This window comes from Anas acuta, unplaced genomic scaffold, assembly GCF_963932015.1.
Source record: "Anas acuta unplaced genomic scaffold, bAnaAcu1.1 SCAFFOLD_350, whole genome shotgun sequence".
NCBI lineage: Eukaryota > Metazoa > Chordata > Aves > Anseriformes > Anatidae > Anas > Anas acuta.
Window position 1 is genome coordinate 1 of NW_027076213.1, and position 26,185 is coordinate 26,185.

A 26,185-nucleotide genomic window follows, 5' to 3' on the forward strand; every position below is an offset into this window, starting at 1 on the left:
CCAAAACTGTCCGGAAACATCCCCTAAATCCCCCCAAAAAGCAATATTCCCCAAAAGTCCCAAAATCGCCTGTTTTAAGCCCAAATCCGTGCCCGCAGTGCAGCGAGCTCGAAACGCCCCTAAAAGCGGAGAAACGGCCCCAAAAGCGCTGTGGGGCCCCAAAAGCGCCCGAAACAGCCCCAAAATGGGACCGGAATGGGGAGGAAAGGGCTCAAAATGGCCCCAAAAGGGGAGAAATTGACCCAAAAAGCGTCTGGGGACCCAAAAATGCCGAAAATGGCCCCAAAATGGGATTAAAATGGGGAGAAAAGGCCCCAAAATGGCCAAAAATGGACAAAAGTGGATTTAGGATCGTGAAATGGCCTAAAATGACCCGAAAAAGAGGGAAATGGCCCCAAAAGGGTTGTGGGGACCCAAAACTCCCTGAAATGGCCCCAAAAGGGTTGTGGGGACCCAAAACTGCCTGAAATTACCCCAAAATGGGACTGAAATTGGGGAAAAATGCCCCAAAATGCCCCTAAAAGCAGAGAAACGGCCCCAAAAGCGCCGTGGGGCCCCAAAAGCGCCCGAAACGGCCCCAAAAGTGTCCGGAAACATCCCCTAAACCTCCCCAAAAAGCAGCATTCCCCAAAAGTCCCAAAATCGCCTGTTTTAAGCCCAATTTGGTGCCCGCAGTGCGGCGAGCTGGCCGAGCGCAGCCTGGCCCGGTGCCCCCACTGCCGCAAGGTGTGAGTGACCGGGGGGGCTATGGGGGACCCTATAGGGTGGGGGGGGTCCCTATAGGGTGGGGGGCCCTATAGGGACCCTATAGGGGGTTATGGGGTCCTATAGGGGTGGGGGGGGCTATAGGGGGTGGGGGGGCCCTATAGGGGTAATTGGGACCCTATAGGGGGTTATGGGGTGGGAGGCCCTATAGGGGGGTTATGGGACCCTATAGGGGGTGGGGGGGCTGGGGGTGACCCTATAGGATCGGGGGGGTCCCTATAGGGGGTTATGGGGTCTTATAGGGGGTGGGGGGACCCTATAGGGGACATATGGGGCCAGGGGGGGCTATAGGGGGTGAGGGGGTCCTATAGGGGGTGGGGGGGCCCTATAGGGGGTTATGGGGTCCTATAGGGGACGTATGGGGCCGGGGGGGACCCTATAGGGTGAGTGGGGGGCTATAGGGGGGACTGGGACCCTATAGGGGGTGGGGGGACCCTATAGGGGACGTATGGGGTGGGGGGGACCCTATAGGGTGGGTAGGGGGCTATAGGGGATGGGGGGGAGCTATAGGGGGGACTGGGACCCTATAGGGGGTTATGGGGTCCTATAGGGGACGTATGGGGTGGGGGGGACCCTATAGGGTGGGGGGGGGGGCTATAGGGGCGACTGGGACCCTATAGGGGACGTATGGGGTGGGGGGCCCTATAGGGTGTGGGGGGGGTCCTATAGGGGGTGATGGGGTCCTATAGGGGCAGGGGGGACCCTATAGGGGACGGGGGGGCCCTATAGGGGTGACTGGGACCCTATAGGGGGCGTATGGGGTGGGGGGGACCCTATAGGGTGAGGGGGGGGTCCTATAGGGCTGGTGGAGACCCTATAGGGGGAGTGGGGACCCTATAGGGGGTTATGGGGTGAGGGGGTCCTATAGGGGGTGATGGGGACCCTATAGGGTGAGTGGGGACCCTATAGGGGACATATGGGGTCCTATAGGGGGTGGGGGGCCCTATAGGGGACGTATGGGGCCGGTGGGGACCCTATAGGGGGTGATGGGGTCCTATAGGGGGTGGGGGGACCCTATAGGGGGTGGGGGGCCCTATAGGGGAATGGAAACCCTATAGGGGGAGTGGGGACCCTATGGGGTGGGGGATACCCTATAGGGGGGACTGGGACCCTATAGGGGGAGTGGGGACCCTATAGGGGGTTATGGGGTGGGTGGGACCCTATAGGGTGAGGGGGGGGCTATAGGGGTGATGGGGACCCTATAGGGGACATATAGGGCCGGGGGGGACCCTATAGGGTGGGGGGCCCTATAGGGTGGGGGGACCCTATAGGGGCTTATGGGGTCCTATAGGGGGTGGGAGGGGGCTATAGGGGCGACTGGGACCCTATAGGGGGTGATGGGGTCCTATAGGGTGGGAGGGGGCTATAGGGGACGTATGGGGTGGGTGGGGGGCTATAGGGGGGACTGGGACCCTATAGAGGAAGTATGGGGTGGGGGGGTCCCTATAGGGTCGGGGGGGTCCTATAGGGGATGTATGGGGTGGGGGGCCCTATAGGGGTGACTGGGACCCTATAGGGGGAGTGGGGGCCCTATAGGGGGTTATGGGGTCCTATAGAGGGCTATGGGGCCCTATAGGGGACATATGGGGCTGGGGGGGGCTATAGGGGCGGGGGGGGCCCTATAGGGTGGGGGGACCCTATAGGGGGAGTGGGGACCCTATAGGGGGTTATGGGGTGGGGGGGACCCTATAGGGGCAGGGGGGGCCCTATAGGGGGTGAGGGGTTCCTATAGGGGATGTATGGGGTGGGTGGGGGCTATAGGGGGGACTGGGACCCTATAGGGGGGTTATGGGGTGGGGGGGACCCTATAGGGGGTTATGGGGTCCTATAGGGGAAGTATGGGGCTGGGGGGGACCCTATAGGGTGGGGGGGGTCCCCTATAGGGTCAGGGGGTCCCTATAGGGGGTTATGGGACCTTATAGGGGCAGGGGGACCCTATAGGGGACATACGGGGTGGGGGGGACCCTATAGGGTGTGGGGGGGGTCCTATAGGGGGTTATGGGGTGGGGGGGGGCTATAGGGGGTGGGGGGCCCTATAGGGGGGACTGGGACCCTATAGGGGATGGGGGGGCTGGGGGTGACCCTATAGGGTCAGGGGGGTCCCTATAGGGCGGGGGGGTCCCTATAGGGTCGGGGGGGTCCCTATGGGGCTCCTATAGGGCCGCCCCCCCCCCCCCAGGTCGGCGGTGGGGTCGCGCCTCCCCCGGCGCCGCTGCCTCTGCTGCCTGCTGGGGGGCCTCGTACTGGGAGCCGGCGCCTGCGGGCTGGCCGTGAGTACTGGGAGGCACTGGGAGGGACTGGGGGGGGACTGGGAGGGGACTGGGGGGGATTGGGGGGGACTGGGAGGGGGTTTGGGGGGGTTATGGGGGGTTTTGGGGGGGATTTGGGGGATTTTAGGGGGATTTTGGGGGGTTTTAGGGGACTGGGATGGACTGGGATATACTGGGAGGGGACTGGGAGGCACTGGGAGGGGACTGGGAGGGGACTGGGAGGGGAGTGGGGGGGACTGGGAGGGGGTTTGGAGGGGTTATGGGGGGTTTTGGGGGGGATTTGGGGGATTTTAGGGGGTTTTGGGGCACTGGGATATACTGGGAGGAGACTGGGGGATACTGGGATATACTGGGAGGGCACTGGGATAGACTGGGAGTGAACTGGGAGGGACTGGAGGGGACTGGGAGGGGACTGGGGGGGACTGGGGGGGAACTGGGAGGGACTGGGAGGAGATTGGGGGGGACTGGGAGGGACTGGGAGGGGATTGGGAGGGACTGGGAGGGGACTGGGGGGGGACTGGGAGGGACTGGGAGGGACTGGGGGACACTGGGGGGGGACTGGCAGGGACTGGGAGGGACTGGGAGGGGACTGGGAGATACTGGGAGGGGACTGGGGGGGACTGGGAGGGACTGGGAGGGGACTGGGAGATACTGGGAGGGGACTGGGGGGGACTGGGAGGGACTGGGATGTACTGGGAGGAGACTGGGAGGGGACTGGGAGGGACTGGGAGGGATTGGGGGGGACTGGGAGGGGGTTTGGGGGGGGGTTGGGGGGGATTTAGGGGGGATTTTGGGGGGTTTTGGGGCACTGGGAGGGACTGGGAGATACTGGGAGGGGACTGGGAGGGACTGGGGGGGGACTGGGAGGGGGTTTGGGGGGGTTTGGGGGGGATTTGGGGGATTTTGGGGGGTTTTGGGGCACTGGGAGGGGACTGGGAGGGACTGGGAGGCACTGGGAGGGGACTGGGAGGGACTGGGAGGGGACTGGGAGGGGATTGGGGGGGACTGGGAGGGACTGGGAGGGGGTTTGGGGGGGTTTTGGGGGGGATTTAGGGGGGATTTGGGGGGTTTTGGGGGGTTTTGGGGGACTGGGAGGGACTGGGAGATACTGGGAGGGGACTGGGAGGGGACTGGGGTGTACTGGGGTATACTGGGAGGGCACTGGGATAGACTGGGAGGCACTGGGAGGGGACTGGGAGGCAACTGGGATATACTGGGATAGACTGGGAGGGCACTGGGAGGGACTGGAAGGGGGTTTGGGGGGGATTTAGGGGGGTTTTGGGGGTACTGGGATATACTGGGAGGGGACTGGGAGATACTGGGAGGGGACTGGGAGGGGACTGGGGTATACTGGGATATACTGGGATATACTGGGAAGGCACTGGGAGGGACTGGGAGGGGGTTTGGGGGGTTTTGGGGTACTGGGAGGGGACTGGGAGGGACTGGGATGTACTGGGAGGAGACTGGGGGATACTGGGATGTACTGGGAGGGCACTGGGATATACTGGGAGTGAACTGGGAGGGACTGGGAGGGGGTAATGGGGGACTGGGAGATACTGGGAGGGGACTGGGATGTACTGGGAGTGAACTGGGATGTACTGGGACATACTGGGAGGGGACTGGGAGATACTGGGAGGGAACTGGGAGGGGACTGGTGGATACTGGGGTATACTGGGAGGGACTGGGAAGGGTTATGGGGGGATTTAGGGGGGTTTTGGGGGACTGGGAGGGGACTGGGATGTACTGGGAGATACTGGGAGGGGACTGGGGGGGCACTGGGGTATACTGGGAGGCAACTGGGATATACTGGGATAGACTGGGAGGCACTGGGAGGGGTTTGGGGGGCACTGGGAGCGACTGGGATATACTGGGAGGAGACTGGGATGTACTGGGAGGGCACTCGGCCATACTGGGAGAGGGTTTGGGGGATACTGGGGATACTGGGAAGGGCCTTTTGTGTTACTGGTCCATACTGGTTTGTACTGGGAAGGTGTTTTCTGTCCCTGTTCCTTACTGGTATGTACTGGGAGGGCCTTTCTGGGTTACTGGTCCATACTGGGATGTACTGGGAGAGGGTTTGGGGACTCTGGGCTATACTGGGATATACTGGGACGGCCTTTTGGGTTACTGGTGCATACTGGTTTGTACTGGGATGGCGTTTTCCAGCCTCTTTCCTTACTGATATGTACTGGGAGGGCCTTTTTGGGTTACTGGTCCATACTGGGATGTACTGGGAGAAGGTCTGGGGATCCTGGGATGTACTGGAAGGTGGTTTTGCGTTACTGGTGCATACTGGTGCATACTGGTTTGTACTGGAACGGCGTTTTCCGGCCCCGTTCCTTACTGGTATGTACTGGTGGGGCCTTTCTGGGTTACTGGGCCATACTGGACCCTTACTGGTCCATACTGGTCCCCCCCCAGGTGGGCACGTGGGCGGCCGCCCGGCGTTTCGGGGCCCTGCACGCGGCCTGGGCCCTACTGGTGGCTGGGGCCGGCGCCTGCCTCCTGCGGGCCGGTTACTGGGGCTGCCTGCGGGTCAGCCACCCCCTGCCCCGCCACGCCTGAACACGCCTGGAACACGCCTGGGACACGCCTCGGACACGCCTGGGACACGCCTCGGACACGGGACACGCGTGGCGGACGCGCGTGGGGCGTGGGACACGCGGTGGGTGGGGTGGGGGCACGTTAAGGACGTGTTTGGGGCATGGAACATGTTAAGGACATGGGAACATGTTAAGGACATGCTTGAGTCATGGGATATGCACTGGACATGCTTGGGGCATGGGAACATGTTAAGGACATGGGACGTGCTTCGGACGTGCTTCGGTCGTGGGAACATGTTAAGGACACGGTTGAGTCATGGGACATGTTAAGGACATGCTTAGGGCATGCAACATCCCTTGGACATACATCGGTCATGGGAACACGCTTTGATCATGGGAACATGTTAAGGACATGCTTAAGTCATGGAACATGCTTCAAACATGCTTCAGCCATGGGATGTCCATCACACACGCCTGCGTCATGGGAGAGCCATCAGACACGCTTGAGTCATGGGAACATGTTAAGGACATGCTTGGGTCATGGGACATGTTAAGGACATGCTTAGGTCATGCATCATCCATTGGATACGCTTGAGTCATGGAACATGTTAAGGACATGCTTATGTCATGGGATGCCCATCGCACATGCCTGCATCATGGGAGAGCCATCGGACATGCTTGAGTCATGGGATATCCATTGGACACGCTTCGGTCATGGGAACATGTGTCGGTCATTGGGAACATGTTAAGGACGTTTTTGAGTCATGGAACATGTTAAGGACATACTTGAGTCATGCGACATCCATCGGACATGCTTTGGTCATGGGAACATATTAAGGACATGCTTGCATCATGAGACATGTTAAGAACATGCTTAAATCATGGGACATCCACTGGACATGCTTCGGTCATGGGAACATGAGTCAGGCATGGGAACATGTTAACGACATGCTTAGGGCATGGGACACCCATTGGACATGTTTTGGTCATGGGACACGCTTCGGTCATGGGAACATGTGTTGGGCATGGGAACATGTTAAGGACACGCTTAGGTCATGTGACATCTGTTGGACACGCTTGAGTCATGGGACATGTTTAGGACATGCTTAAGTCATGGAACATGCTTCAGACATGCTTCAGTCATGGGAACATGTTAAGAACATGCTTACATCATGGGATGCCCATCGGACATGCCTGCATCATGCGAGAGCCATCGGACATGCTTGAGTCATGGGAACATGCTAAGGACATGCTTAAGTCATGGGCCATCCACTGGACATGCTTTGGTCATGGGAACATGTGATGGGCATGGGAACATGTTAAGGACATGCTTGGGCCATGGAACATGTTAAGTACATGCTTAGGTCATGCAACATCCATTGGACATGCTTCAGTCATGGGACACGTGTTGGACATGTTCCAGTCATGGGGGAGCCATCGGACATGCTTTGGTCATGGGAACATGCTTATGACATGCTTTGGTCATGGGACATCCATTGGACATGGTTTGGTCATGGGATGTGCTTTGGACATGCTTTCGTCATGGGAACATGTTAAGGACACGCTTAAGTCATGGGACACCCATTGGACATGTTTCAGTCATGGGAACACGCTTTGATCATGGGAACACGTTAAGGACACGCTTGGGTCATGGGACATGTTAAGGACACGCTTGAGTCATACAACGTCCATTGGACATGCATCGGGCATGGGAACATGTTAAGAACACGCTAAGGTCACGGGAACACACTGAGGTCACGTGACACGCGTCGGGCACGGGAACACGCTAAGAACACGCTAAGGTCACGCGATCATGCTAAGGACACGCTAAGGTCACGTGGTCATATAACCGCCCCATAACCACCCCGTAACCGCCCTATAAGGACCAACAGACCCCATATAGAAAACGATGACGTCATTTATTGCCATTTTGGGGGGGTTTCAGGCATTTTCGGGTCGGCGTTGAACCCAACTCAAGACGCAAACCCAACGGGGTGAGTTATGGGGTGAGCTTATAGGGTCGTTTTGGGGTCGTTATAGGATGGCCTTATAGGGTCATAATGGGATGAACTTATAGGGTCGTTTTGGGATGAGTTATGGGGTCTTTTTTGGGTTGTTATAGGATGATTTTATGGGGTCGTTATGGGATGAAATTATGGGGTCGTTATGGGATGAACTGATAGGGTCACTATAGGATGATCTTATAGGGTCATTTTGGGGTCGTTACAGGATGACCATATAGGGTCAATGTGGGACAAACTTATGGGGTCGTTATGGGATGAACTTATGGGGTCATTTTGGGGTCGTTATAGGATGACCTTATAGGGTCATAATTGGGTGGTCTTATAGGGTCATTATGGGATGGACTTAAAGGGTCATTTTGGGGTCATTATAGGATGACCTTATAGGGTCATGATGGGATGAACTTATGGGGTCGTTATGGGATGAAGTTATGGGGCCGTTATAGGGCGACTTTATGGGGTCGTTATAGGGCAACCTTATGGGGTCTTTTGGGGTCGTTATAGGATGACCTTATAGGGTCATTTTGGGGTCGTTATAGGATGACCTTATAGGGTCATAATGGGATAAACTTATGGGGTCGTTATGGGACGAATTTTTGGGGTCGTTATAGGATGACCTTATAGGGTCATAATGGGATAAACTTATGGGGTCGTTATGGGACGAATTTTTGGGGTCGTTATAGGATGACCTTATAGGGTCATAATGGGATGAAGTTATGGGGTCGTTATGGGATGACCTTATAGGGTCGCTATAGGGCAACCTTATAGGGTCATTTTGGGGTCGTTATAGGATGACCTTATAGGGTCATTATGGGATGAACTTATGGGGTCGTTATAGGGTGACTTTATGGGGTCGTTATAGGACAACCTTATAGGGTCGCTATAGGGCAACATTTGGGGTCGCTATGGGACGAACTTATAGGGTCAATATAGGGCCATCTTATAGGGTCGTTATAGGACGAACTTATAGGGTCGCTATAGGACAACGTACGGGGTCGCTATAGGACGAGCTTATGGGACCGTTACAGAACGACCCTATAAAACCATTTTAGGGCCGTTTTAGGACCATTTTAGGGCCGTTTTGGGGCCGCTATATGGCCAGGAACATCTCCACGGGGCAGTGGTCGCTGCCCATCACCTTATTGCGGATCTTACTATCGCACAGCGCCCCCTCCAGGCGCCCCACCCCATAACCGCCCCATAACCACCCCATAACCGCCCCGTAACCGCCCTATAAGGACCGACCGACCCCATATAGAAAACAATGACGTCATTTATTGCCATTTTGGGGGGGTTTCAGGCATTTTTGGGTCGGCGTTGGACCCAACTCAAGACGCAAACCCAATGGAAGGACCTAACGGGGTCGTTATGGGGCGAGTTATGGGGGCGTTATGGGATGACCTTATAGGGTCATTAAGGGATGAGGTTATAGGGTCGTTATGGGATGGACTTATGGGGTCTTTTGGGGTCGTTATAGGATGACCTTATAAGGTCATAATGGGATCAACTTATGGGGTCGTTATGGGATGAACTTATGGGGTCGCTATAGGGCAACCTTATAGGGTCGTTTTGGGGTCGTTATAGGATGGCCTTACAGGGTCATTAAGGGATGACCTTTTAGGGTCATTATGGGACGAACTTATGGGGTCGTTATGGGATGAACTTATGGGGTCGTTATAGGATGGTCTTATAGGGTCTTTTGGGGTCGTTATAGGATGACCTTATAGGGTCATAATGGGATGAAGTTATGGGGTCATTATGGGACGAATTTATGGGGTCGTTATGGGATGAACTTATAGGGTCGTTTTGGGGTCGTTATAGGATGGCCTTATAGGGTCATAATGGGATGGCCTTATAGGGTCATTATGGGACGAATTTATGGGGTCGTTTTGGGGTCGTTATAGGATGACCTTATAGGGTCATAATGGGATGAACTTATGGGGTCGTTATGGGATGAACTTATAGGGTCGCTATAGGGCAACATTTGGGGTCGCTATAGGACAACTTATGGGGTCGCTATGGGACGAACTTATAGGGTCGATATAGGACCATCTTATAGGGTCGTTATAGGACATCCTTATAGGGCCGTTATAGGACAACGTACGGGGTCGCTATAGGACGAGCTTACGGGACCGTTACAGAACGACCCTATAAAACCATTTTGGGGCCATTTTAGGGCCGTTTTGGGGCCGTTATATGGCCAGGAAGAGCTCCACGGGGCAGTGGTCGCTGCCCATCACCTTATTGCGGATCTTACTATCGCACAGCGCCCCCTCCAGGCGCCCCACCCCATAACCGCCCCATAACCGCCCCGTAACCGCCCCATAACCGCCCTATAAGGACCGACCGACCCCATATAGAAAACGATGACGTCATTTATTGCCATTTTGGGGGGGTTTCAGACATTTTCGGGTTGGCGTTGAACCCAAGTCAAGACGCAAACCCAACGGGGTGAGTTATGGGGTGAGTTATGGGGTCGTTATGGGATGGCCTTATAGGGTCATTTTGGAAGGGTTATGGGGTCATTTTTGGGTTGTTAGAGGATGATTTTATGGGGTCGTTATGGGATGAACTTATGGGGTCGTTATAGGGCAACCTTATAGGGTCTTTTTGGGGTCGTTATAGGATGACCTTATAGGGTCATGATGGGATGAACTTATGGGGTCGTTATGGGATGACCTTATAGGGTCGTTATGGGATGAGCTTATAGGGTCGTTTTGGGATGAGTTATGGGGTCGTTTTTGGGTTGTTAGAGGATGATTTTATGGGGTCGTTATGGGATGAGCTTATGGGGTCGTTTTGGGGTCGTTATAGAATGACCTTATAGGGTCATAATGGGGTGGTCTTATAGGGTCATTATGGGACGAATTAATGGGGTCGTTATAGGATGAGCTTATAGGGTCGTTATGGGACGAACTTATGGGGTCGCTATAGGGCAACCTTATAGGGTCGTTTTGGGGTCGTTATAGGATGGCCTTATAGGGTCATAATGGGATGAAGTTATGGGGTCATTATGGGATGAAATTATGGGGTCGTTATGGGATGAACTTATGGGGTCGCTATGGGGTGAACTTATAGGGTCATTTGGGGGTCGTTATAGGATGAACTTATAGGGTCATAATGGGGTGGTCTTTTAGGGTCAATATGGGACAAACTTATGGGGTCGTTATGGGATGGACTTATAGGGTCATTTTGGGGTCGTTATAGGATGACCTCATAGGGTCAATATGGGATGAACTTATGGGGTCAATATAGGACAAAATTATAGGGTCATTTTGGGGTCGTTATAGGATGACCTTATAGGGTCATAATGGGATGAACTTATGGGGTCATTATGGGACGAACTTATGGGGTCGTTATGGGATGAACTTATAGGGTCGCTATGGGGTGAACTTATAGGGTCGTTTTGGGGTCGTTATAGGATGACCTTATAGGGTCATTATGGGATGAGCTTATGGGGTCGTTTTGGGATGAACTTATGGGGTCGTTATAGGGTGACTTTATGGGGTCGTTATAGGGCAACCTTATGGGGTCTTTTGGGGTCGTTATGGAATGACCTTATAGGGTCATAATGGGGTGGTCTTTTAGGGTCATAATGGGACAAACTTATGGGGTCGTTATGGGATGAGCTTATGGGGTCGTTATAGGGCAACCTTATAGGGTCTTTTGGGGTCGTTATAGGATGACCTTATAGGGTCATAATGGGATGAACTTATGGGGTCGTTATGGGACAAACTTATGGGGTCGTTATGGGATGAACTTATAGGGTCGCTATGGGGTGAACTTATAGGGTCGTTTTGGGGTCGTTATAGGATGACCTTATAAGGTCATAATGGGATGAACTTATAGGGTCGTTATGGGGTGACCTTATAGGGTCATAATGGGATGAACTTATGGGGTCGTTATAGGGTGACTTTATGGGGTCGTTATGGGACGAACTTATAGGGTCGCTATAGGGCAACATTTGGGGTCGCTATAGGGCAACTTATGGGGTCGCTATGGGGTGAACTTATAGGGTTGATATAGGGCCATCTTATAGGGTCGATATAGGACAACGTACGGGGTCGCTATAGGACGAGCTTACGGGACCGTTACAGAACGACCCTATAGGGCCATTTTGGGGCCGTTTTGGGGCCATTTTAGGACCATTTTAGGGCCGTTATATGGCCAGGAAGAGCTCCACGGGGCAGTGGTCGCTGCCCATCACCTTATTGCGGATCTTACTATCGCACAGCGCCCCCTCCAGGCGTCGCGACAGGAGGCAATAATCCAACCTCCACCCCACAGCGTATGGGGCCGGGGGCGCCCCACCCCATAACCGCCCCGTAACCGCCCCATAAGGACCGACCGACCCCATATAGAAAACGATGACGTCATTTATTGCCATTTTGGGGGGGTTTCAGACATTTTCGGGGCGGCGTTGAACCCAACTCAAGACGCAAACCCAACGGGATGAGTTATGGGGGCGTTATGGGGTCGTTATGGGATGAACTTATGGGGTCGTTATGGGGTTGTTATGGGGTCGTTATGGGATGAGCTTATAGGGTCATTTTGGGATGAGTTTTGGGGTCGTTTTTGGGTCGTTATAGGATGTTTTTATGGGGTCGTTATGGGACGAACTTATAGGGTTTTTTGGGGTCGTTATAGGATGACCTTATAGGGTCAATATGGGGTGGTCTTATAGGGTCGTTATGGGACGAATTAATGGGGTCGTTTCGGGGTCGTTATAGGATGACCTTATAGGGTCATAATTGGGTGGTCTTATAGGGTCATTATGGGACAAACTTATGGGGTCGTTATAGGATGAGCTTATAGGGTCTTTTGGGGTCGTTATGGGATGACCTTATAGGGTCATTATGGGATGGCCTTTTAGGGTCATAATGGGATGAACTTATGGGGTCGTTATGGGACGAATTTATGGGGTCGTTATGGGATGAACTTATAGGGTCGTTTTGGGGTCATTATGGGATGAATTTATAGGGTCGTTTTGGGGTCGTTATAGGGTGACTTTATGGGGTCGTCATAGGACAACCTTATAGGGTCGCTATAGGGCAACATTTGGGGTCGCTATAGGGCAACTTATGGGGTCGCTATGGGACCATCTTATAGGGTCATTATAGGACAACGTACGGGGTCGCTATAGGACGAGCTTATGGGACCGTTACAGAACGACCCTATAGGGCCATTTTGGGGCCATTTTAGGACCGTTTGGGGGCCGTTTTAGGGCCGTTATATGGCCAGGAAGAGCTCGACGGGGCAGTGGTCGCTGCCCATCACCTTATTGCGGATCTTACTATCGCACAGCGCCCCCTCCAGGCGTCGCGACAGGAGGCAATAATCCAACCTCCACCCCACGTTGCGCCCCCGCGCGCCCCCCAAATACGTCCAAAAAGTGTAAGCGTGGGGCACGGCGGGGTAAAGATGCCGAAAAGTATCCAAAAACCCCAAACCCAACAGCTCCCCGAAACCTTCCCGCTCCTCGTCGGTGAAGCCGGGCGATTTTCGGTTGGCCCGCGGGTGCCGGAGGTCGATTTCGGCGTGGGCCACGTTGAGGTCGCCGCAGACGGCCACGGGTTTTCGGGCGTCCAAATTTGCCAAAAAAGAGCGGAAGGCGCGGTCCCAGCGTTGCCGGTAGGGCAAGCGCACCAAGCCCCGGCCCGAATTGGGGACGTAGGCGGCCACCACGTAGAGGGCCGGGAATTCGGCCGTCACCACCCGGCCTTCCGAGTCGTGCTCGGGGTCACCTGGGGGGGAAAAGGGTCAGGGGTGGCTACCAGGGCTCGATGGGTGGCTACCAAAAGGTTTTGGGTTGAACCGAAGGGTTTTAGGGTCAATGGTGGCCATTGAAGGGTTTTGGGGTCAATGGTGGCTACCAAAGGGTTTCGGGGTCAATGGGGCAATCAAGGGTCTACTGGTGGCTACCAAAAGGTTTTGGGTCAATGGGGCACCCAAGAGTCTACTGGTGGCCACCAAAGGGTCTTGGGGTCATCTGAACAGTTTTGGGGTCAATGGGGCAACCAGGGGTCTACTGGTGGCCACCAAAGGGTTTTGGGGTCAATGGTGGCCATTGAAGGCTTTTGAGGTCTACTGGTGGCTACCAAAGGGTCTTGGGGTCAATGGTGGCTACCAAATGGTTTTGGGGTCAATAAAGGCTATTGAAGGGTTTTGGGGTCAATGGGGCAACCAAGGGTCTACTGGTGGCCACCAAAGGGTCTTGGGGGCAACTGGTGGCCAGGAAGGAGCGGAAGGCGCGGTCCCAGCGTTGCCGGTAGGGCAAGCGCACCAAGCCCCGGCCCGAATTGGGGACGTAGGCGGCCACCACGTAGAGGGCCGGGATTCGGCCGTCACCACCCGGCCTTCCGAGTCGTGCTCGGGGTCACCTGGGGGAAAAAGGGGTCAGGGGTGGCTAGCAGAGGTTGACCGGTGGCTACCAAAAGGTTTGGGGTCAATTCGTGGTCATTAAAGAGTTTTGGGGTCAACTGGTGGCTACCAAATGGTTTTGGGTCAATGGAGGCTATTGAAGGGTTTTGAGGTCAATGGGGCAACCAAGGGTCTACTGGTGGCTACCAAAGGGTTTTGGGGTCATCCGAAGGGTTTTGGGGTCAATAAAGTCTATTGAAGGGTTTTGGGGTCAAGTGGTGGCTACCAAAGTGTTTTGGGGCAATGGGGCAACCAAGAGTCTACTGGTGGCCATTGAAGGGTTTTGGGGTCTACTGGTGGCTACCAAATGGTTTTGGGGTCATCGGAAGTGTTTTGGGGTCAATGGTGGCTATTGAAGGGTTTTGGGGTCAAGTGGTGGCTACCAAATAGTTTCGGGGTCAATGGGGCAACCAGGGGTCTACTGGTGGCTACCAAAAGGTTTGGGGTCAACTGGTGGCCATTGAAGGGTTTTGGGGTCAACTGGTGGCTACCAAAGGGTTTTGGGGTCAATAAAGGCTATTGAAGGGTTTTGGGGTCAATGGGGCAACCAAGGGTCTACTGGTGGCTACCAAAGGGTTTTGGGGTCAATGGGGCAACCAAGGGTCTACTGGTGGCCACCAAAGGGTCTTGGGGGCAACTGGTGGCCAGGAAGGAGCGGAAGGCGCGGTCCCAGCGTTGCCGGTAGGGCAAGCGCACCAAGCCCCGGCCCGAATTGGGGACGTAGGCGGCCACCACGTAGAGGGCCGGGAATTCGGCCGTCACCACCCGGCCTTCCGAGTCGTGCTCGGGGTCACCTGGGGGGAGAGGGGTGGCTAGTGGGGGTGGATGGGTGGCTACCAAAAGGTTTGGGGTCAATTGGTAGCAACTGGAAGGTTTTAGGGTCAACTGTGGCTACCAAAGGGTTTTGGGGTCAATGGTGGCCACTGAAGGGTTTTGGGGTCAATGGGGCAACCAAGAGTCTACTGGTGGCCACCAAAGGGTTTTGGGGTCAATGGTGGCTACCAAAGGGTTTTGGGGTCATCCGAAGGGTTTTGGGGTCAATAAAGGCCATTGAAGGGTTTTGGGGTCAATGGTGGCTACCAAAGGGTTTTGGGGTCAATGGGGCAACCAGGGGTCTACTGGTGGCTACCAAAGGGTTTTGGGGTCATCCAAAGGGTTTTGGGGTCAATGGGGCAATCAAGGGCCTACTGGTGGCCATCGAAGGGTTTTGGGGTCTACTGGTGGCTACCAAAGGGTCTTGGGGTCAATGGTGGCTACAAATTGTTTTGGGGTCAATGGGGCAACCAAGGGTCTACTGGTGGCCATTGAAAGGTTTTGGGGTCATCTGAAGGGTTTTGGGGTCAATAAAGGCCATTGAAGGGTTTTGGGGTCAACTGGTGGCTACCAAATGGTTTTGGGGTCAATAAAGGCCATTGAAGGGTTTTGGGGTCAATGGGGCAACCAAGAGTCTACTGGTGGCCATTGAAGGGTTTTGAGGTCTACTGGTGGCTACCAAATGGTTTTGGGGTCAATGGTGGCCATTGAAAGGTCTTGGGGTCAATGGGGCAACCAAGAGTCTACTGGTGGCTACCAAAGGGTTTTGGGGTCATCTGAAGGGTTTTGGGGGTCAATGGTGGCCATTGAAGGGTTTTGGGGTCAATGGGGCAACCAAGGGTCTACTGGTGGCTACCAAAGGGTTTTGGGGTCATCCGAAGGGTTTTGGGGTCAATAAAGGCTATTGAAGGGTTTTGGGGTCAATGGTGGCCACCAAAGGGTTTTGGGGTCAATGGGGCAACCAAGGGTCTACTGGTGGCTACCAAAGGGTTTTGGGGTCATCCGAAGGGTTTTGGAGTCAATGGTGGCCATCGAAGGGTTTTGGGGTCAATGGTGGCCAATGAAGGGTTTTGGGGTCAATGGGGCAACCAAGGATCTACTGGTGGCCATCGAAGGATTTTGGGGTCAATGGTGGCTACCAAAGGGTTTTGGGGTCAATGGGGCAACCAAGGGTCTACTGGTGGCTACCAAAGTGTTTTGGGGTCATCCGAAGGGTTTTGGGGTCAATAAAGGCCATCGAAGGGTTTTGGGGTCAATGGTGGCTACCAAATATTTTCGGGGGCAATGGGGCAACCAAGGGTCTACTGGTGGCTACCAAAGGGTTTTGGGGTCAGTGGTGGCCATTGAAAGGTTTTGGGGTCATCCAAAGGGTTTTGGGGTCAATAAAGGCTATTGAAGGGTTTTAGGGTCAATGGTGGCTACCAAATGGTTTCGGGGTCAATGGGGCAACCAAGGGTCTACTGGTGGCTACCAAAGGGTTTTGGGGTCAACCAAAGGGTTTTAGGGTCAATGGTAGCCATCAAAGGGTTTTGGGGTCAACTGGTGGCTACCAAAGGGTTTTGGGGTCAATGGTGGCCACTGAAGGGTTTTGGGGTCAATGGGGCAACCAAGGGGTCTACTGGTGGCTACCAAATGGTTTTGGGGTCAATGGTGGCCATTGAAAGGTCTTGGGGTCAATGGGGCAACCAGGGGTCTACTGGTGGCCACCAAAGGGTTTTGGGGTCATCCGAAGGGTTTTGGGGTCAATGATGGTAGTTTGGGGGACAACTGGTGGCCACTGAAGGGTTTTGGGGTCCCCTACAAGATATTTATGGGGTTTTGGGGTCACTTGGTGATTTTGGGGTAGATTTTGGGTCAATTTAGCTCCAATTATGAAGGTTCTAGGTCCACCAACGTACGTTTTGAACCCCTGGGAGACTTTGGGATTTTGGGGCCATTTTTGGGGATTTTGGGGTGGGGTTTTGGGGTTATGGGGTCATTTTGGGGTCCCCTACAAGATATTTATGGGGTCGGGGGGTCACCTGGTGATTTTGGGGTGTGTTTTGGGTCAATTTAGCTCCAATTATGAAGGTTCTAGGTCCACCAACGTACGTTTTGAACCCCGGGGAGTTACGGGGTCGTTTTTTTGGGATTTTGGGGTCGTTTTTTGGGGTTATGGGGTCGGCTTTTGGGGTCCCCTACTAGTTAGTTATGGGGTCGGGGGGTAACCTGGTGATTTTGGGGTGGCTTTTGGGTCAATTTAGCTCCAATTATGAAGGTTCTAGGTCCACCAATGTACATTTTGAACCCCTGGGAGACTTTGGGATTTTGGGGCCGTTTTTTGGGATTTTGGGGTTGGGTTTTGGGATCCCCTACAAGATATTTATGGGGTCAGGGGGGTCTGCTTGTAGTTTTGGGTCCATTTTGGGTCAATTTAGCTCCAATTATGAAGGTTCTAGGTCCACCAACGTACATTTTGAACCCCTGGGAGATCTTTGGGATTTTGGGGCTGTTTTTTGGGATTTTGGGGTTGTTTTTTGGGGTTATGGGGTGGTTTTTTGGGGTCCCCTACAAGATATTTATGGGGTTTTGGGGTCAGCTGGTGGTTTTGGGGTGGCTTTTGGGTCAATTTAGCTCCAATTATGACGGTTCTAGGTCCACCAACGTACGTTTTGAACCCCTGGGAGATCTTTGGGATTTTGGGGTCGTTTTTTGGGATTTTGGGGCCGTTTTTTGGGATTTTGGGGTCGTTTTTTGGGATCCCCTACAAGATATTTATGGGGTTTTGGGGTAGATTTTGGGTCAATTTAGCTCCAATTATGAAGGTTCTAGGTCCACCAACGTACATTTTGAACCCCTGGGAGATCTTTGGGATTTTGGGGCTGTTTTTGGGGATTTTGGGGTCGTTTTTTGGGATTTTGGGGTCGTTTTTTGGGGATTTTGGGGTGGTTTTTTGGGGTCTCACCGATGCCGTAGGTGACGCTGAGGGGCTCTTGGCGGGCCAGCAGCCCCACCCCGCTGTAGCCCGGGCGCCCCTCGGGGCTGGCCCAAAATTGGTGGGGGAGCCCCGAAAGCGCCCGAATTTCGGGGGGCACCGCGGGGGCCGCGCATTTGGTCTCCTGCAGGCACAGCACGTCCGGGGCCTCCTCCTGCACCCACTGGCCCCAAAAAAGCCCAAATTTAACCCAAAATGGTCCGGGGGGGAACCCAAAAGAAGACAGATAGACGTTGTCCAGAAACAATCCCTGGAACCACCCCAAAATGTCCCAAATCCTAGAAATACCCCAAAACCCATAAATACCCCAAATCCCATAAATACCCCAAAATCCCATAAATAAACCCCAAATCCCCCCAAAACCCAGAAATCCCCCAAATCCTAAAAATTCCAACCCCATAAACCCCCCAAAACCCTAAAAATCCCCCCCAAATCCCATAAATACCCCAAAATCCCATAAATAAACCCCAAATCCCATAAATTCCAATCCCCTAAATCCCCTAAAACCCCATAAATAAACCCCAAATCCCATAAATCCCATAAATCGCCCCAAATCCCATAAATTCCAATCCCATAAATCCCCCAAAACCCTATAAATCACCCCAAATCCCCCCAAATCCCATAAATCCCCCAAAACCCCATAAATTCCCCCAAAACCCCATAAATTCCCCCAAATCCCCAAAACCCATAAACCCCCAAAGCCCCCAAATTCCCCAAATCCTCCCAAATTCCCCCAAACCCCCCAAACCTCCAAAACCCCCTAAATCCCCAAACCACCCAAAACCCCATAAATTCCCCCAAACCCCCCAAAACCCCATAAATTACCCCAAACCCCATAAATCCCCCAAATCCCATAAACCCCAAAACCCAATAAATTCCCCCAAACCCCCAAAACACCCAAAAACCCTCAAAACCCCAAAACCCCAAATTTCCCCCAAAACCTCCAAAACCCCCCAAATCCCCCAAAACCCCCAAAACCCCATAAATCACCCCAAACCCCATAAATCCCCCAAATCCCATAAACCCCTAAAACCCCCAAACCCTATAAATTCCCCCAAATTTCCCCAAAACCCAAAACCCCCTAAATCCCCCTAAACCGCCAAAACCCCATAAATCCCCCAAAACCCCAAAATCCCCCTTTTTCACCCCAAACCCTATAAACCCCATAAATCCCCTAAATCCTTTAACCCCCCCCAAACCCCACCCCCCTTAACCCCCCCTTTCCCCCCCTTTCCCCCCAAATCCCAAACCCCCCAAATTTGCCCAAAATCGCGGTTTTTCGCCCCAAAACCTACCTGCAGCCCCCCCTTTTTGATCCAGGCCCGCAGCCCCCCCACGTTCCATGAGGCCAACACCCCAAAGTTGCCCCAAATCCCCCTTTTTCACCCCAAACCCCCCAAATCCCCAAAACCCCCAAAACCCCATAAATTCCCCCAAATCCCAGAAACTGCAGAAACTCCCCAAAACCCCATAAATTACCCCAAAATCCCCAAAACCCTATAAACCCCCCAAATCCCCTAAAACCCCATAAACCCCCCAAATCCCCTAAAACCCCATAAACCCCCCAAATCCCCTAAAACCCCCAAAACCTATGAATTTCCCCAAACCCCCCAAAAAACATAACTCCCCCAAAACTGCCAAAATCCTAAAAACCCCATAAATTCCCAAAAAACTCAAAATCCCCAAAACCCCATAAACCCCCCAAATCCCATAAACCCCAAAACCCCATAAATTCCCTCAAACCTCAGAATCCCCATAATTGTCCCAAAACCCCCAAAACCCCCCAAAAAAACTAAATCCCCCAAAACCCCAAAATCCCCCTTTTTCACCCCAAATCCTATAAACCCCCTAAATCCCCTAAATCCTTTACCCCCCCCAAACCCCCTTAAACCCCCCCAAACCCCCCCAAAACCCCACCCCCCTTAACCCTCAGCTCCCCCCCTTTCCCCCCCAAATCCCAAACCACCCGAATTTGCCCAAAATCGCCCTTTTTCACCCCAAATCCTATAAACCCCCTAAATCCCCTAAATCCTTCCCCCCCCCCCCAAAACCCCTTCAAACCCCCCTTTAGCCCCCCCAAACCCCACCCCCCTTAACCCCCAGTTTCCCCTCCAACCCCTCCAATTGTGAAACCGCCCGAATTTGCCCAAAATCGGCGTTTTTCGCCCCAAAACCTACCTGCAGCCCCCCCTTTTTGATCCATGCCCGCAGCCCCCCCACGTTCCATGAGGCCAACACCCCAAAGTTGCCCCAAATCCCCCTTTTTCACCCCAAACCCCCCAAATCCCAAAAATCCCCAAAACCCCATAAATTCCCCCAAACCCCAGAAACTCCCCAAAACCCCAAAAACCCCATAAATTACCCCAAAATCCCCAAACCCTATAAACCCCCCCAAATCCCATAAACCCCAAAACCCCATAAATTACCCCAAACCCCAAAAACACCCAAAAACCCTCAAAACCCCAAAACCCCAAATTTCCCCCAAAACCTCCAAAATCCCCTAAATCCCCCAAAATCCCAAAAACCCCATAAATCACCCCAAACCCCATAAATCCCCCAAATCCCATAAACCCCTAAAACCCCAAAACCCTATAAATTCCCCCAAATTTCCCCCAAACCCAAAACCCCCTAAATCCCCCTAAACCGCCAAAACCCCATAAATCCCCCAAAACCCCCAAATCCCCCTTTTTCACCCCAAATCCTATAAACCCCATAAATCCCCTAAATCCTTTCCCCCCCCCAAAACCCCTTAAACCCCCCTAAACCCCCCCCAAACCCCACCCCCCTTAACCCCCAGCTCCCCCCCTTTGCCCCCCAAATCCCAAACCCCCCAAATTTGCCCAAAATCCCCCTTTTTCACCCCAAACCCTATAAACCCCATAAATCCCCTAAATCCCCTAAATCCTTTACCCCCCCCAAAACCCCCTTAAACCCCCTTAAACCCCCCCAAACCCCACCCCCCTCACTCCTCCCTTCCCCCCCCAACCCCTCCAATTGTGAAACCGCCCAAATTTGCCCAAAATCGGCGTTTTTCGCCCCAAAACCTACCTGCAGCCCCCCCTTTTTGATCCATGCCCGCAGCCCCCCCACGTTCCATGAGGCCAACACCCCAAAGTTGCCCCAAATCCCCCTTTTTCACCCCAAACCCCCCAAATCCCCAAAACCCCCAAATCCCAATAAATTCCTCCAAACCCCAGAAACTCCCCAAAACCCCAAAAACCCCATAAATTACCCCAAAATCCCCAAAACCCCATAAACCCCCCAAATTCCCTAAAACCCCCAAAAACGTATAAATTCCCCCAAACCCCAAAAACCCCATAAAACCCCTAAATCCCCCAAAACCCCAAACTTTCCCCAAAACCTCCCAAACCCCCTAAATCCCCCAAAATCGCAAAAACCCCATAAATCACCCCAAACCCCATAAATCCCCCAAATCCCCTAAACCCTATAAATTCCCTCAAACCCCATAAATCCCCAAAACCTCCTAATTTCCCCCAAAACCCTCAAAACCCCATAAATTCCCCAAAATCCCAAAAACCCTACAAATTACCCCAAATCCTATAAACCCCCAAAATCCCCTAAACCCCTTAAACCCCCTTAAACCCCCCCAAAACCCCACCCCCCTCACTCCTCCCTTCCCCCCCTTTTCCCCCCCAACCCCTCCAATTGTGAAACCGCCCGAATTTGCCCAAAATCGCGGTTTTTTACCCCAAAACCTACCTGCAGCCCCCCCTTTTTGATCCATGCCCGCAGCCCCCCCACGTTCCAGGACGCCAGGCGCAGCGACGCCGCCGCCCCCCCCGGGGACAGCGCCCGCACGGGGGGGTCCTCGTAGGGACACGGCGACGGGGGGCGCTTCGGGGGCACTGGGGGGAACTGGGAGTTACTGGGAGGCACTGGGAGGGGGCTGGGAGGCACTGGGAGGGGGTTTGGGGGGGTTTTGAGGGGGTTTGGGGGATTTTAGGGGGTTTTTAGGGGGGATTTGGGGGAATTTGGGGGGTTTTGGGGCACTGGGAGGGACTGGGATATACTGGGAGGGGACTGGGAGGAGACTGGGGTATACTGGGATATACTGGGAGGGCACTGGGAGGCACTGGGAGGGGGTTTGGGGGGGTTTTGGGGTACTGGGAGGGGACTGGGAGGCACTGGGAGGGGGGGGTCCTCGTAGGGACACGGCGACGGGGGGCGCTTCGGGGGCACTGGGGGGAACTGGGAGTTACTGGGAGGCACTGGGAGGGGACTGGGAGGGGACTGGGAGGGGGTTTGGGGGGTTTGGGGGGGTTTTGGGGGATTTTAGGGGGTTTTTAGGGGGGATTTAGGGGATTTTGGGGGGTTTTAGGGGACTGGGATGTACTGGGATATACTGGGAGGGGACTGGGAAGAGACTGGGATATACTGGGATATACTGGGAGGGCACTGGGAGGGACTGGGAGGACTGGGAGGGGGTTATAGGGACATTTGGGGGGGATTTGGGGGATTTTGGGGGGTTTTGGGGCACTGGGAGGGGACTGGGAGATACTGGGAGGTGACTGGGATATACTGGGAGGAGACTGGGGTATACTGGGATATACTGGGAGGGCACTGGGAGGGACTGGGAGGGGATTTGGGGGGGTTTTGGGGTACTGGGAGGGACTGGGAGGGCCTGGGAGGGGGGGGTCCTCGTAGGGACACGGCGACGGGGGGGCGCTTCGGGGGCACTGGGGGGAACTGGGAGTTACTGGGAGGCACTGGGAGGGGACTGGGGTATACTGGGAGGGGACTGGGATAGACTGGGATAAACTGGGAGGGGTTTTGGGGGGGTTTTCAGGGGGATTTGGGGGGGTTTAGGGGGATTTTAAGGGGATTTTGGGGGGTTTTAGGGGACTGGGAGGGACTGGGATATACTGGGAGGGGACTGGGAGGGACTGGGATATACTGGGATATACTGGGAGGGGACTGGGAGGGACTGGGAGGGGTTTTGGGGGCGTTTTGGGGGGGATTTGGGGGATTTTGGGGGGGTTTTGGGGCACTGGGAGGGGACTGGGAGGGGACTGGGAGATACTGGGATATACTGGGAGGAGACTGGGGTATACTGGGATAGACTGGGAGGGCACTGGGAGGGACTGGGAGGGGATTTGGGGGGGTTTTGGGGTACTGGGAGGGGACTGGGAGGGTCTGGGAGGGACTGGGAGGGGGGGTCCTCGTAGGGACACGGCGACGGGGGGCGCTTCGGGGGCACTGGGGGGAACTGGGAGTTACTGGGAGGCACTGGGAGGGGACTGGGAGGGAACTGGGAGGGACTGGGATAAATTGGGAGGGACTGGGAGGGGATTTGGGGGGGGGTTAGGGGGGATTTGGGGGATTTTAGGGGGATTTTAGGGGGTTTTAGGGTACTGGGATGTACTGGGAGGGGACTGGGAGATACTGGGAGGGAACTGGGATATACTGGGAGGGGACTGGGAGGGACTGGGAGGGACTGGGAGAGGTTTTGGGGGCGTTTTGGGGGGGATTTGGGGGATTTTGGGGGGTTTGGGGGCATTGGGAGGGGACTGGGATGTACTGGGAGGGACTGGGAGGGGACTGGGAGGGGACTGGGGTATACTGGGAGGGGACTGGGACAGACTGGGAGTGAACTGGGAGGGACTGGGAGGGACTCTGAGGGGTAATGGGGGACTGGGAGGGGGTAATAAGGGACTGGGAGGGCACTGGGAGGTTACTGGGATATACTGGGAGATACTGGGAGGAGACTGGGAGGAGACTGGGGTATACTGGGATATACTGGGAGGGCACTGGGAGGGGGTTTGGGGGGGTTTTGGGGTACTGGGAGGGGACTGGGAGGGACTGGGAGGGACTGGGAGGGGGGTCCTCGTAGGGACACGGCGACGGGGGGCGCTTCGGGGGCACTGGGGGGAACTGGGAGTTACTGGGAGGCACTGGGAGGGGACTGGGGGGGGACTGGGATAAACTGGGAGGGATTGGGAGGGACTGGGAGGGGGTTTGGGGGGGTTTGGGGGGGATTTGGGGGAGATTTGGGGGATTTTAGGGGGTTTTAGGGGACTGGGATGTACTGGGAGATACTGGGAGGGCACTGGGAGGAGACTGGGATATACTGGGATATACTGGGAGGGGACTGGGAGGGACTGGGAGGGGGTTATAGGGACATTTGGGGGGGATTTGGGGGATTTTGGGGGGTTTTGGGGCACTGGGAGGGGACTGGGATGTACTGGGAGATACTGGGAAGAGACTGGGGTATACTGGGATATACTGGGAGGGCACTGGAATAGACTGGGAGTGAACTGGGAGGGACTGGGAGGGGCTCTGAGGGGATAATGGGGGACTGGGAGGGGGTTATAAGGGACTGGGAGGGGACTGGGAGGGACTGGGAGGGGACTGGGAGGGACTGGAAGGGACTGGGAGGGACTGGGACGGGACTGGGAGGGGACTGGGATGTACTGGGAGGGACTGGGAGGGGACTGGGAGGGCACTGGGAGGGGACTGGGAGGGACTGGGAGGGGACTGGGAGGGACTGGGAGGGACTGGGAGGGACTGGGACGGGACTGGGAGGGGGGGAGGGACTGGGAGGGGACTGGGAGGGCACTGGGAGGGGACTGGGAGGGACTGGGAGGGGACTGGGATGTACTGGGAGGGACTGGGAGGCACTGGGGGGGGGCAGTGGGAGGAGCCCCCTCCCAGTGCCCCGTACTGGTTCCTACTGGTCCCTACTGGTCCCCACCAGTCCCTACTGGTTTATACTGGTCTGTTTATACTGGTCTATACTGGTTTATACTGGTCTATACTGGTTTATACTGGTCTATACCAGTCCCTACCAGCCCATACTGGTCCCCACTGGTTCCTGCTGGTTTATACTGGTCTACTTATACTGCTTTACACTGGTCTATACTGGTTTATACTGGTCTGTACTGGCCCATACTGGTCCCTACTGGTCCATAATGGTCCATACTGGTCTATTTATACTGGTCTATACTAGTCTATACTGGTCTATACTGGTTTATTACTGCTCTATACTGGTTTATATTGGTCTATACCGGTCCATACTGGCCCATACTGGTCCCCACTGGTCCCTACTGGTCCATAATGGTCTATTTAAACTGGTTTATACTGGTCTGTACTGGTTTATACTGGCCAATACCAGCCCGTACCAGTCCCTACTGGTCTATACTGGTCTATTTATACTGGTTTATACTGGTCTATACTGGTTTATACTGGTCTATACCGGTCTACACTGGCCCATACTGGTCTATACTGGTCCATAATGCTCTATACTGGTCCATTTATACTGGTTCATACTGGTCTATACTGGTCTGTACTGGCCCATACTGGTTCCTACTGATCCATACTGGTCTATACTGGTCTATTTATACTGGTTTATACTGGTCAATACCAGCCCGTACCGGTCCCTACTGGTCCCTACTGGTCTGTACTGGTCTATTTATACTGGTTTATACTGGTTTATACCGGTCTATACCGGCCCATACTGGTCCATACTGGTCCCTACTGGTCTATTTACACTGGTTTATACTGGTATATACTGGTCTGTACTGATTTATACTGATTTATACTGGCCCGTACTGGCCCATACTGGTCCCCACTGGTCTATACTGGTCCCCTACTGATCCATACTGGTCTACACTGGGTCTATTTATACTGGTCTATACTGGTCTATACTGGTCTATACTGGTTTATAGTGGTCTATACCGGCCCGTACTGACCCATACCGACCCATACCGGTCTGTACTGGTCCCTACTGGTCTATAATAGTCTATTTATACTGGTCTATACTGGTTTATACTGGTCCATACTGGTCTATACTGGTCTATACTGGTTTATACCGGTTATACCGGCCCATACCGGTCCCTACCGCTCCCCCCCGCCCCACACCGCCCCATACTGGTTTATACTGGTCCATACTGGTCTATACTGGTTTATACTGGTCCATACTGGTTTATACTGGTTTATACTGGTTATACCGGCCCATACCGGTCCCTACCGCTCCCCCCCCTCCCCACACCGCCCCATACTGGTCCGTACTGGTTTATACTGGTCCATACTGGTCCCACTCACCCTCCTTGTCCCCGCCGTTCTCCTTCCGGGCTCGCTTGGGCATGGCTCCTCCTGGCCCCGCCCCCTGCCCGCGCCGCAGCCAATCAGCGCCCGCCGCGGGGAGCCCGGAGCCAATCAGCGCCCGCCGCGGGCCGGGCCCGGAGCCAATCAGCGGCGGCCGCGCGCGGGGGGGCCCGGAGCGTGGCGCGCGGCGGCGGCGGCCGGAAGCGGAAGCGAGCTCGGACCGGAAGCGGAAGCGCCTCAAACCGGAAGGGGCGGTGCTTAAACCCGGAAGCGGAAGCGGAGAGGCTCGGGAGGCGGCGGAGGAGGCGGCGGAGC

At 54.8% G+C, this 26,185-nt stretch overlaps 2 protein-coding genes across 24 annotated transcripts; one reads left to right on the top strand and one right to left on the bottom strand.

Moving 5' to 3' along the window:
* Window positions 1–27: 27 nt before the first annotated feature.
* On the top strand, window positions 28–7,521 carry LOC137849098 (uncharacterized). 16 transcript variants are annotated; one of them, XR_011091676.1, is made up of 5 exons: window positions 38–728; window positions 2,945–3,035; window positions 5,457–6,202; window positions 7,314–7,380; window positions 7,411–7,521. XR_011091676.1 is itself a non-coding variant. In XM_068668572.1 (4 exons), exons 1-4 carry the CDS (start codon window positions 502–504, stop codon window positions 7,194–7,196), a joined length of 1,005 nt encoding a protein of 334 aa, XP_068524673.1. In that variant the 5' UTR covers window positions 28–501; the 3' UTR covers window positions 7,197–7,217. The 16 variants fall into 16 exon arrangements, 1 of the variants encoding a protein (XP_068524673.1); XR_011091675.1 differs by lacking the exons at window positions 7,314–7,380; window positions 7,411–7,521 and adding exons at window positions 6,244–6,308; window positions 6,932–7,180 and having other exon boundaries at window positions 40–728; window positions 5,457–6,127; XR_011091668.1 differs by lacking the exons at window positions 7,314–7,380; window positions 7,411–7,521 and adding exons at window positions 6,244–6,308; window positions 6,446–6,712 and having other exon boundaries at window positions 40–728; window positions 5,457–6,127.
* On the bottom strand, window positions 7,479–26,096 carry APEX1 (apurinic/apyrimidinic endodeoxyribonuclease 1). Of its 8 annotated transcripts, XM_068668576.1 has the most exons (10): window positions 25,868–26,096; window positions 21,527–21,672; window positions 17,777–17,969; window positions 12,608–13,343; window positions 11,466–12,218; window positions 11,027–11,417; window positions 10,896–10,967; window positions 10,279–10,729; window positions 9,320–10,090; window positions 8,855–9,189 (listed from the first exon to the last, which is right to left on the bottom strand). In XM_068668576.1, exons 1-4 carry the CDS (start codon window positions 25,908–25,910, stop codon window positions 12,829–12,831), a joined length of 897 nt encoding a protein of 298 aa, XP_068524677.1. In that variant the 5' UTR covers window positions 25,911–26,096; the 3' UTR covers window positions 8,855–9,189; window positions 9,320–10,090; window positions 10,279–10,729; window positions 10,896–10,967; window positions 11,027–11,417; window positions 11,466–12,218; window positions 12,608–12,828. The 8 variants fall into 8 exon arrangements, 1 of the variants encoding a protein (XP_068524677.1); XR_011091680.1 differs by lacking the exons at window positions 17,777–17,969; window positions 21,527–21,672; window positions 25,868–26,096 and adding exons at window positions 7,479–7,648; window positions 8,110–8,144 and having other exon boundaries at window positions 8,289–9,189; window positions 12,608–12,722; XR_011091679.1 differs by lacking the exons at window positions 17,777–17,969; window positions 21,527–21,672; window positions 25,868–26,096 and adding exons at window positions 7,848–7,920; window positions 7,980–8,168 and having other exon boundaries at window positions 8,289–9,189; window positions 12,608–12,722.
* Window positions 26,097–26,185: the final 89 nt, after the last annotated feature.

Excerpts from the sequence above, each read along its gene's own strand:
- LOC137849098 (XM_068668572.1), top strand. The coding sequence starts at position 502 with ATGCCCCAAAATGCCCCTAAAAGCAGAGAAACGGCCCCAAAAGCGCCG. Across the intron at positions 727-2,944 it reads GGTGCCCCCACTGCCGCAAG|GTCGGCGGTGGGGTCGCGCC; the intron begins GTGTGAGTGACC and ends CCCCCCCCCCAG. Across the intron at positions 5,892-6,942 it reads CATGTTAAGGACACGGTTGA|GTCATGCAACATCCATTGGA; the intron begins GTCATGGGACAT and ends GTACATGCTTAG.
- APEX1 (XM_068668576.1), bottom strand. The coding sequence starts at position 25,910 with ATGCCCAAGCGAGCCCGGAAGGAGAACGGCGGGGACAAGGAGG. Across the intron at positions 21,673-25,867 it reads GAACGGCGGGGACAAGGAGG|TGCCCCCGAAGCGCCCCCCG; the intron begins GTGAGTGGGACC and ends AGTTCCCCCCAG. Across the intron at positions 17,970-21,526 it reads TCAAAAAGGGGGGGCTGCAG|TGGGTGCAGGAGGAGGCCCC; the intron begins GTAGGTTTTGGG and ends TTTTGGGGCCAG.